Source organism: Alosa pseudoharengus, unplaced genomic scaffold (genome assembly GCF_046254945.1).
Source record: "Alosa pseudoharengus isolate Yale_2024_CS ecotype anadromous, Long Island Sound unplaced genomic scaffold, YU_APseudo_1.1 YU_APseudo_1.1_scf_19, whole genome shotgun sequence".
Taxonomy (NCBI): Eukaryota; Metazoa; Chordata; class Actinopteri; order Clupeiformes; family Clupeidae; genus Alosa; species Alosa pseudoharengus.
The window spans coordinates 22,847,553-22,859,081 of NW_027468657.1; the positions used below are offsets into that span (position 1 = coordinate 22,847,553).

General features: G+C 45.0%; 1 protein-coding gene across 1 annotated transcript; it reads left to right on the forward strand.

The window, feature by feature from the left end:
* Window positions 1-1,146: 1,146 nt before the first annotated feature.
* LOC143132482 (melatonin receptor type 1C-like) lies at window positions 1,147-10,142 on the forward strand. The gene is made up of 2 exons (XM_076292038.1): window positions 1,147-1,345; window positions 9,209-10,142. The coding sequence occupies exons 1-2, from the start codon at window positions 1,147-1,149 to the stop codon at window positions 10,072-10,074; spliced, it is 1,065 nt and encodes a 354-aa protein (XP_076148153.1). The 3' UTR covers window positions 10,075-10,142.
* Window positions 10,143-11,529: the final 1,387 nt, after the last annotated feature.

An 11,529-nucleotide genomic window follows, 5' to 3' on the forward strand; every position in this document is an offset into this window, starting at 1 on the left:
ATACATTATTTTGCATTGGTTCCAAAAACGTTAAGTGTCATTTTAAAGGAGCACTACACCAAGAAGACCGTTAGGTCAATGGCAGCCTTGTGTGTTATCAAAAATCCTTTATAAAGGCAAGTTGCCAAACAACGTCGCTATTCCACTGGGAAAAGATAGAAGAGAAGGCCGAGAAGTCATTTTTGTATATTTCCTTAGCTTGAACTGACCATGACCCTAATTTGTATTTTAATTTGTTGCTTTTTTCCCTCCCGTTGTCAACATCCGTTGTGAATGACCGTGGACTCCGGACAGTTGCCGGTAATCGTCTACACCACCCGGGGACGCCATCAGCATGCATAAACCATCTCACCTGACTGCGAGCGAGAACGCTATTAGCTTACATATTTTCACCACAGTGATTGGGTAAATTGATTTGCACTTTGATGGAAACGACTGTTGTGTTTGTTGATTATGTCCAATAATTGAACTTTAGCGGTACATTCACGTAAATATGTGTGCAACTCTCAATATAAACACAGAAGACATATTTAATGAAAACAAAGCCGTGGGAAAATGTTATTGGCAAGCTATTTATTGGAAACGGAATTACAATTGATCGGGAGTAATGAAAAACAAACACGTGTGTCGTGGCCACATCCTCACCCTCAGCAAGCTGTGTACACGCACCCCATGGAACGCATCGCATATCCATCTTGTCTGTGGGGCTTGAAGTTATATGGATGCAGTAGCTGTGGTGCAGGGCAACTTCAGCATATGATCATGAACTACACGCCTGATCATTGCTGCGGGTATAGCGTGCGCCTCCACAGAAGGCGTTCGAGCTCCGTTTACGCACACGGTACAGTTGAGTCCTCCTGGACTGATCGGTCCATCAAGGATGCCTTCATATACAGGAGATAAGCTATTGCAACCCAAACCAAATGACATGACGAAAACTACTGTCCGACGACCAGGATATTGTGTTTTAGCGTGGGGCTGCGTTTAATTGATTGGCCGTTTTAATTACCAATCTCCAGAAGATGTCAGTGATGGAAATTCACCAGGGGCGTGGGGGACAGTGTTATATCATTGTAAAAGTTGTTAGCTCGCTATATAAGTTAATGTTGTGAAAATATCTATCGACGGAGACTCATTATCTTTGTTATGGATCTTGATGGAAACGTGAGCACTGGAGATTATATGTCCCGTAGTGCGAACGAGAGCCAGAAGACCGTGCAGCCTGTGTCCCTCGGCGCGACTACAGCGCTAGCCAGCGTGCTGATCATTACTATCGTAGTTGACATAATCGGCAATCTTCTTGTAATTCTCTCCGTATTCAGGAACAAGAAGCTTCGGAATGCAGGTAAGAGACACGACAAATGTTCTTAGTTTTCCACCAGTGAACTCAACACAGTGCAGAGCGGTTTGAATGTAACGTACCTGAAATTGATTTCACCCACAGAGTTTAATTCGTGGGTGGTAGTGGTAGTGGTGAGGGTATCCGATAGAGAAGTTGTACCTAGAAAGGGCTTACTGTAGCTATGCAGGTTGGTATTTTCACGATGAAATTGCATAATTAATGCTCGTGCAATTGTGAGTGATAGCAAGGGGTATATGACAGTAGGGGGACTTATCAATCCAATAATCGAGAGCCATGGCCTGTCTTCATATGTCTTCATAAACACGAGTCTCTCTTAGCCTTGCTTTTTACCGACTGAAATAAATCACTCATGGGGGATCAGACACTCATTCTCTCGGTGTACATCCAAGGTGAGGCAGACTTTTATGGGGGTCTCAATTGAGGTGCTCCAACATGCGCGCGCACACACACACACACATATGCAGGGCCCTGAAGGCAGAAAAACATAATCTCTGAGTATTTTCTTCCTTTTCACCTCCCCAAGATATGAAAAAATCATATTTTTTGTTCCTTTTTTTAAAAGGACAATTGCTGTGCTCTTATACATTTTGCGGGCTCTTTTTTTTTGGTGACCCCAAAGGGGGTTCATCTAAGGCGTTCATCTAGGGGGTTCATCTAAGGCGTACTGGACTGCACGGCCCAACTCACCAGCTCAAGCTGCCATACATTTGGTGCTTAGTCAGGCAGAAGGACAACCACATTTTTCAACAATTCCATGGTCACTCCAGAGAGAGAGGGAATGAGCAGACTGTGGTGTGTGTGTGTGTGTGTCTGCGCCTCACCGTAAGGTCACCACTCTCTCTAATGGCCTTTATGTGTTAAATATTGCATGGCCCTCCTTGGGTTTGGTGGAGGTTTTCACAGACTGTGTGTGTTTTGTTTTGTGCAGTTCTGGTGGTGTGTTTTTTTGTTTTTTATTTTTGTGAGAGAGCGGAGTCTTTTTGGAGAAAGTGAGTGTCCAGATGCTCTGTTTGTGAGTGAGTGCTTGCTTCTGTCCCCTGCATCCTGGTGTCTCTGTCCTTGGGGTTTTCTTAATGTCAGCTGGGCAGGCAAGACTCTGTGTTCATTTACCACTGAGCAAGAGGGAAGGAAAAAGAACGCAGTCAAGGACGGTGCTCGAACAAAACAGAGATCAAAGGATGTACCAAATAATTGGAGGACCAACAAGATTTTTTTTCACAGGTGTCTTACTTTAAGGGACATGTGTCATGATTCAAATAAAAACACCACCACCAAACAAACAAACATACAAACAAACAACGAAACGATCAACATCATGAAAACATTTACATGTATTCATTTGGCAAACACGTTTATCCAAAGCGACTTACAGCAATAGAATAGAATAGAAAAGGAAAAATCAGTGATATGTTTAGGCACTGGCTACTTTGCATCTACCGTGACTGTGAAATTCTTACCGGATTCCACAAATGTATTCTTCCATGGTGTCTGACTGCTGGATTAGCCTTAATAACCAATGTGAGGATATTGGATTTCTTATGGATCCTATGTCTCTTGACCCAGCAGGTTAACCAGCCGGTCTACTGTCAGTGCACAGCACCTATGGCAGTCCTAATGCACACAGTCATGTATCTCTGACATTATAATCCTCCTGATATATATATATATATATATATATACATACATACATGCACATACAAATGTATGTATTGTGGGAGAGAGACTTCCACAGCCATGTTGTCTGACCCCACCTTATATTAAGTGTAATTCCAAGATGTGCATCTGCTCTCTGCATGGTATTTATTTATATTTGTAAATCACATTGCTAGTGAGGAGTCTGGTTCTCTAGAGACAGCTGCAGTGTCTTTTCTGGCTGAATTAACTTAACTGCTATCTGGCTTCCCGGTGGAAGCCCCCCCAGTACTCTTAAAACTCTTTTCCCACATGGCGGAAAAGGGTTTTTGCCCTCCCCTCGCCCTCCTCAAACCCCCCCCCCCCCCCCCCCCCCCCGCCCCCATGCATCTGTTGGCCCAGTCCATCCGTCTGGATGGGAGTCAAGCCTCTGGTCCTTGCGTAACATGTCTGTGGCCACTCCAGGTCCCCGGCGCTTGGAGTGTGGCTCTGCTCCGCACCACGCCGCGTTGCATCACTGCCTCGCTTAGCCGCGTGTTGCCGTTCTCCCGCTGTGAGCGCCTGAAGAGTGAAACAAAGGCAAGATGAGATAGAGAGCAGTGTGTGTGTCTTGTGTGTGTGTGTTTGTTCAGGGTGAAAAAGAGAGATTGAGTGTGTGTGAGTGTGCCTGGTGTTTGTGTGTATATGTAAACGGTATGTGTGTGTGTGTGTGTGTGTGTGTGAGTGTGCCTGGTGTTTGTGTGTATATGTAAACGGTGTGTGTGTGTGTGTGTGTGTGTGTGTGTGTGTGTGTGTGTGTGTGTGTGTGTGTGTGTGTGTGTGTGTGTGTGTGTGTGTGTGTGTGTGTGCATGCGTTTGTATACACCCCGTCACTTGTCTCTTTCCATCTCATGGCCTTGAGGAGATGTCAGCTGTTGAAAGAGCAGAAGTAAGAGTGAGCCACATTGTTTGCTGCTCAAATGTAAAACAGACAATTCAACACACTCTCTGAACACAGATGCCGCACACCGCCACATTCTGTGGCTGATTTCGCTTTCATCTAAAGACTGCTCTGATGGGACAAGTGCAGTGTTAAGCAAAGTTTCTCTTACCATGACGATGAAGCAGGACCCATTGTAAGACTACTTTCCAGGTCTTTGTTCCTTTAATAGGAAATTTATCTCCGGCGATGCAATTATTTATTCTATGATTGGAAATGTCAACGGTTGTAGCAAATAATGTGAGTGATGCATGTGTGTATGTTTAAACCTCTGTCTGATTATGCATATTTGTTTATGTGTGTGTGTGTGTGGATGTAGATGGGGTGGGAGGGGGGGGGGGGGTTGGCCTAAGAAACCCACGCAGGGGTGGAAGCGCCCGAGGAGATGTGACATCATATTTGCTAAGGCATGCATGTAATGCCGAGAATGAAAATCTCTTAATCCCTCCTGCAGAAATCAAACTGACGTCATGGAAACCACAAAAGAATGAACCCTTCAGACAACGTGCACAATTAAAAGACATCAAAAATACATGAAGGTTCTTTTTTCATTTTTTGGGTATTCCACGTGCCACAAAACCTAGAGGACGAGCAGAACTCAGCGATCTCAAAAACAGTGAATAGTGCTGCAGCTGTGACTATGTCTATTCCATTCCTTCAGATGGTCGTTAATGTGGATTCCTGGATTACCCAATCTGGCATAAATGTGTTGGGAATGTCTTCCTATTGGCAGCTCAGCTGTTGTTGTGCACGGGAGCGTCCTGATGCCCTGTTGGGGAGACGGCGGATACCATGCCATCCCCCAAACCCCTGCCCACCGCAGACGCCTACTGATGACGGACTGGAGTAGCCCGCAGACCGATCACATGTCGGGGCCTTAAGACATGCCTGGTGTCTTGCCAACAGTCAACATTTAGACTGAGCCAAATTATCTCTCTCTCATTCCCTCTGTCAGCTGTTCCCTCATCCTTTATCTAGCAACTGTGAACAGATCATCAGTCGATCTGTTGTGGAACAGACCTGCCAGATTTAGTGTTGTTAGGTTGTGTTGTGTTGCGTTATGTGATGTGTTATGTTTTTTTTCTTTTTTTTTCTTTTCTTACTTCCGTGTGTTATTTGTTTGTGGACACCTCAGCTGTGCTGTAGGAAGCGAGTAGCGTAGCGTAGCGTAGTTAGAGTGGTAGTGCGGTATCTGACTCTTGGCCAGACAGCTTCACAGACACACTGACAGCTCCCCATGCCTGTAGGCACCACTACTGATGTGGGCAGAGGAGCATGTGATTCTTTGGAATGCAGATTTCAGCCTACTTAGAGCGCCCGCTTTGTGTGGCAGCACCCTCTTTGATACGCAGAGATATATTTACTGTGCCATGCAAAAACGTTTGTCTTGGCGAGCGAGCCACAGGCATTGTGACAGCCAAATTGAGGGGATGGAGGAGACAAAGCCCCCCCCCCCCTCCCCAAAACGGCGGCAGTGGATACAATTTCTGATGCGAACGGTGGGTTGTTTGGGCACACAATAAATCCTGCCTTATCCTCCACATCTTTCATTAAAAATTGTCAATGAACTTCTGCTGGTGGGGTTGCTAAGAGACGTGCTCGCGATTATGCTGTCAGCACCAAGTCCGCTCCTCGGCTGCGGGTAAACTTTGACCCAGCTGTTTTTTTAATGAAGACATATTTTGCTCATTGGAAGCCAGTTATGACACATGCTATACAGCCAGTGCAATGGCCAGTGACCAGAAAAAAGAACACTGGCCTACGATTTTTACTCGAGTCATTACCTCGGTCACATGAAGCCATTAATGAGCGACAGGCAGCTAGCCCATCATGCCAAACCGCTAGCAAAATGTCAGATTTTGACTATGTCCTTGTTAACCGGGATGAGACAACAATCTCTCTGGGAGTGGATGTTCCCGGCTGATGTTCCTTGAAACAACATTCCGAGTTACAACGGACTCGCCATGTCTGGGGACCACTGAACTGACACATTCAATTAGAGGGGAGAACATGCCTTATCTGTTATATAACTCAAACCATCTTCAACTAGCCAATCCAGGATGACACCAGGAATAATTACTGCCGATCCAGTGTTGCCTGCCTATAAGGGAAAGTTGTCACTCCAGATACTCAGTTAGAGAGAGAGAGGGGGATTTGGATATTGATGTTTCCTGAATACATTAAACTTAAATGTCTTCATTGAACATGCAGTACAGTATAGCTACATAGCTGATTTAAACCAGTCATTCCGTATAAGGCGTGTGTTACCTGGTGCACTATGTAAGGGGGCGATAGTGGACCCTTGCACAATGACAGACACACAGTGGCATTAAATAATGTGGCGTTGCACAAATGTGAGCTGACAGCTCTTGCCACAGTGATGAATCAGGGAAGATAAAGGGTGAATTGGTCGTCGTTTTATCAGCTGGTTGTGGAAACAGGATTACGTCTTTTATCCTGCTGTCGGCGGAGGTCCTGGTGTATCTTGCTTAGTGTTCTGTTCACCCCACTCTTAAAGGGAGGAGGGGGTTGGGCATGGGGGGTGGGGGGGTGGGTGATCAAGTGGCTATGGGCAGACAGCGCCAGCATTTGTTCAGAAACCACAGCATATATGACCTCTGCATGCATGTAATTCATAGTGACATCTGAGATCTTGAGGTTTTCTTTGTGTGTGTGTGTGTGTGTGTGTGTGTGTGTGTGTGGGGGGGGGGGGGGGGGGGGTTGTTTTTGAACATGTGTGTCAGTATATTATGCGCCACAAGTTGTCATGAAGTAATGCAAGGCCGGCACATAGATGACAAATCTGGGAGACTATCACACATGACAGATGTTTGTGTTATGAATGCTTATCAGTGTTCCCACACAAGGCCTTTGCCATGGGGAGAGTTACTGAAAAAGAGAACAGGGTTTTCCATCTCAGCTGACATAATGTTAGTCTGATTACAATGATTACTCTAATTCCCAAAAAAGTTAGGTCACTGTAAAATGTAAATAAAAACAGAACCCTCCACAAAAAAAAAAAAACATTTATTTAATCAAGAATAGTTCAAAGGCAATATATACATGTTGGGACAGAGGGATGTTTGCCACTGTGTTGCTTCACATCTTCATTTAACAACTTTCTGTAAATGTTTAGGAACTGAGGAGACCAGTTACTAGAGTTTTGAGAATGACTTCTTAATATTAAAATTGTATATTTGAGAATTATTATATTATCAAATATAAGATTTCAGCAGGTCAATAGTCTTAGGTCTTCTTAATCATGTTTTTCATTCCAAGATTTGACAGGCCATTTTAGCACTTGGAATCTTCTACTATGGAGCCATACTGTGTAATATGTGCAGAATGCAGTTTGGAATGGTTTTCCTGAAATATACAAGGTCTTCCCTGAAAAAGACATTTGGATGGCTGTACAATGTTGCTCAAAACCTGTATACATCATTCAGCATTAATTGCCAAAAAAGATGCCCAGGAGTGAATATATTCCCATACCATCATAGATGCAGGCTTTTGTACCTAATAACTAATACGTTGGATAGTCTCTCTCCTCTTTAGCCCAGATGGCGTAGAGTCAATGATTTCTAAAAAGTATGACTCATTTTTATTTGTCTAACCACCGTTTTCCACTTTATCTCAGTCCATCTTAAATGAACTTGGGCCCAGATAAAACTACAGCATTTCTGTATCATGTCTGAATATGGTTGTTTCTTTGTACGATTTAGTTTAAACTAGCATTTGTGGATGGAGCATTTCCAGCCTTTAGTTGCCTTGCCTCTGTCCGGACTTTTTTGAGAGGTGTTGCTGGCATCAAATTCAAAGTGAGCTTATATTTTCCATGAAGTATCCTTTTGCAGCTAAGTATGGGTTTACGAGATTTGCAGATTATCACATTCTGTTTTCAAGTACATTTTACACAGCGTCCCAACTTTTTTTGGAATTGGGGATGTGAGGAGTGGTTACATAAGATAAATAGATTTTGGGTAATGTTGTGGGCATTCATCTGATGTACACATTTGAGTGAAGCCATGCTCTTAAAAGCACGCAAAAACACAAAACACAAGTTACATAATTTCATCATCATTCCTCTCTTTTTTCCCTCCTGCTATACTTTTCTTGCCTGAGAGACTCTAGCCCGAGTTACAAATTGTTTCCCTCAGCTGCAGAAATAATGAGACACCACACAAACAGATCATTTTTGCCAGCCCACAGGACTAGCCTTCGAACGCCCGCAGACGGCCTGGGCGAAGAAAGGAGAGGACAGGAGAGGAGATGAGCCGTGTTCTGTCTGGAGTCTGTAACGCCACTCCACTTCATCATGAGCCACTAGATTCTCTTGAAGGCGTCTGCCACTCACAGAGCCCAGCTGCCATAGAGCTGCCCCCTTTGGTTGTTTTTTTCCGCCCTGCACACGGCGATGTCAGATAGCCGAACATGGATGAAGAATATAACACAACGCAGCCAATGCGGCCCACCCTTTGTCCCAGTGAATGGAAAAGCAGCGGGAAGTTCGGGGCCAGTAATGGTGTCGGAATTCTTTCACTTTTTTATTTGCGGTGATTGTTTTTTTTTTGCCACGTCTTTGCCTTGATCGTGTCAGTCAGGGGCACTGATAAGAACCCCATGTGCTGGCTTCTTATCAATTCGCAATAATTTATGGCCGAAGCATATTGTGTGACAACAGAGAGCCACGGTTGGCCAAAGATTTGGATTGGATTTTGCTGCCTAGTAAATCTGTGAAGGTTGCATGCGGTGTAACTAAAATTCTTTGCCACGACCTTGGATTTATCTACCTGAGTGAGTCGGTGTATGGCTGGGTTTTGACAAAAAACTGCCCTTTAAAGATCAGAGTTACCACTAGCCAAAAAATATGTGCTAAATTCTGACTGCATAATTATTTAATGAACTAACCTAATCTTGACCAATCCATACAGTATACAAACCAGCTGCCAAATTTGTGTAGGATGGAACCAACAGGCCAAATTAAGCAAGTCAGCGAAACACAAATACAGGTTTTAAAGTTCTCAGACACTGTGCCAGAATTCAGCTGTGGACCAAGTTGTTCAAGATGTGACAATTGATAATTACACACAACGACTTTTCGACGAAAATTTCTGAAAACTTCAAGCCCAGATATTTTCTCTACTAGCCCTGCAAATAGATAGCAAACTCAATGTCTCCACTCTTAACCTAACTGAACCTTCAAACGGGCCTAACCCTGTATTCCTCTCCTTCAGGCAACATCTTTGTGGTCAGCCTGTCGGTGGCGGACCTGGTGGTGGCCGTGTACCCCTACCCGCTGGTCCTGACGGCCATCTTCCACAACGACTGGATCATGGGCGACCTGCACTGCCAGGTGAGCGGCTTCATCATGGGCCTGAGCGTGATCGGCTCCATCTTTAACATCACAGCCATCGCCATCAACCGCTACTGCTACATCTGCCACAGCCTGCACTACGACCGCCTCTACACCCTCAAAAACACCTGCTGCTACCTGGGCCTCACTTGGGTGCTGACCGCCATCGCCACCGTGCCCAACTTCTTTGTGGGCTCGCTGCAGTACGACCCGCGCGTCTTCTCCTGCACGTTCGCGCAGACGGTCAGCTCCTACTACACCATCTCGGTGGTGGTGGTGCACTTCCTGATTCCGCTGCTGGTGGTGTCCTTCTGTTACCTGCGCATCTGGGTGCTCGTCATCCAGGTGAAGCACCGCGTCAGGCCCGAGAACAAGCTCAAGGTCAAGCCCAGCGACCTGCGCAACTTCCTCACCATGTTCATGGTGTTCGTGCTGTTCGCCGTCTGCTGGGCACCGCTCAACTTCATCGGCCTGGCCGTGGCCATCAACCCGGCCCGCGTGGCGCCCAACATCCCCGAGTGGCTCTTCATCACCAGCTACTTCATGGCGTACTTCAACAGCTGCCTCAACGCCGTCATCTACGGGCTCCTGAACCAGAACTTTCGCAAGGAGTACAAAACGATCCTCCTGTCGTTGTGCACACCCAGGATGTTTTTGGCGGACAACTCAAGGTGCGGCACAGAAGGGCTCAAAAGCAAGCCCTCACCTGTCGTCACAAACAACAACCTGGCAGAGATTCACTTGTGAGACAGAACAGTATTAACGTACCGTATTTCTTCCCACACTGTTGACATTTGTATGGTTGTAAATGTAAAGTTGAGCATCACATTGTGCCTTTGTTTTTCTATTTTGATTAACTTAGTAAAATTGATGCTTTGACTAAGATTATTATTTATTGTGCCAAACTATGTGATCTTTGCGACTGTCTGTGTTTTTAAATGGAAATGGGATATTTACCTGAAGAAGGATTATTTTTTTCCCCTCAGAGAACAATATATTATCCCTGACATATTTTCAGTATTACAGCATCACAAACCCAATATCAGCATTTTCTTAAAGGAAAGATCTGGAGTTAAAACAATCTAGGGTGTATTTCTGGATGATAAAAGACTTCATCTGTATCATCATGATAAGGTTTGTTTGGGAGAAAATGACGGAGGAGTTTTGGGCTAGACCGCTGTTTGCATTAGCAACATGGTTATAGCCAGCACTGTGCAGATCTGGCTGAACATGATGCATGTTTGTATTGTAAGATTCGGCCAGATCTGATTTGATGCTTCCGGAACATGAAAAAAGGCAATGTGCTGCCTATTTTGAGCCTTGTCAGTGGTTTGATTTATTTTGATGTGGCTCCATGCCTGCTGCTACAGGCTATAAACTATTTAGTTGCTAATGAAAACAATGGTTTAGCTCAAAACTCCTCCGATTAAAAAACTCCGCCTCCCCAGGTTGTTTTAACTCCGTATCTTTCCTTTAACGGAAGAAAAGAGATGGAAAGGAGAAGAAACTGAAGAAAAAAAGCAAGACCAAACAGTGAACACTAATGCAGTTTTCAACGACATCCGAAAGCAGCAGATGGCTAGTTTTTTTTCTGCCCGTGTCACAGGGACATACTAAATCATTTTAGACCACACTTCACTGGGTCCTTGTCATTCTGGCGTGTGAACAGGAACAGTAATGAGCCTCCGAACAAACAGAATCTATATCATCGGAATGCAGGTCCAGCTGGGAACACGCCCCGGCACAGGCCCAGTCCAGCCCGGCCCGCCTCACACAACTCCACAGAACTTTTTTTGTCCGTGTTGGATTCACACTGGTTACGGTGTGATTTGCATTTGCACCAATAAAAATCGACATTACTGTGGCTGGCGCACGGAATTGGTTTGTCATTTGTCCCTCTGATCATTTTTTTTTCTCTTTCTGTCATTCTAATTAGCCCTTATCAAAGGCTGACAAAACTGCCAAATATGCGTATCTCTCCAGCTGTTAAAGAGATCTAATAGGCAGAATTCTAACAAAGATGGCCAGCGTTTTCCTCCAGATGAATTCCTTCGTCTAATTGAGACCAAAGGAAGCAATGATTTGTGGGGTGCTTTGAGCTGGGGAGAACAGCGGGGGGGGGGGGTTGTATGTGTGTGACAGAGAGCAAGAAAGAGAGTGTGTGCGTGTTTGTGCTTGTGTGTGTGTGTGAGGGTGTAAGGG

What these genes read in the sequence shown, in the direction of transcription:
- LOC143132482 (XM_076292038.1), top strand. Translation starts at nt 1,147, where the DNA reads ATGGATCTTGATGGAAACGTGAGCACTGGAGATTATATGTCCCGTAGT. An exon ending in CAAGAAGCTTCGGAATGCAG is followed by an intron (nt 1,346 to 9,208) that starts GTAAGAGACACG and finishes CCTCTCCTTCAG; the next exon opens with GCAACATCTTTGTGGTCAGC.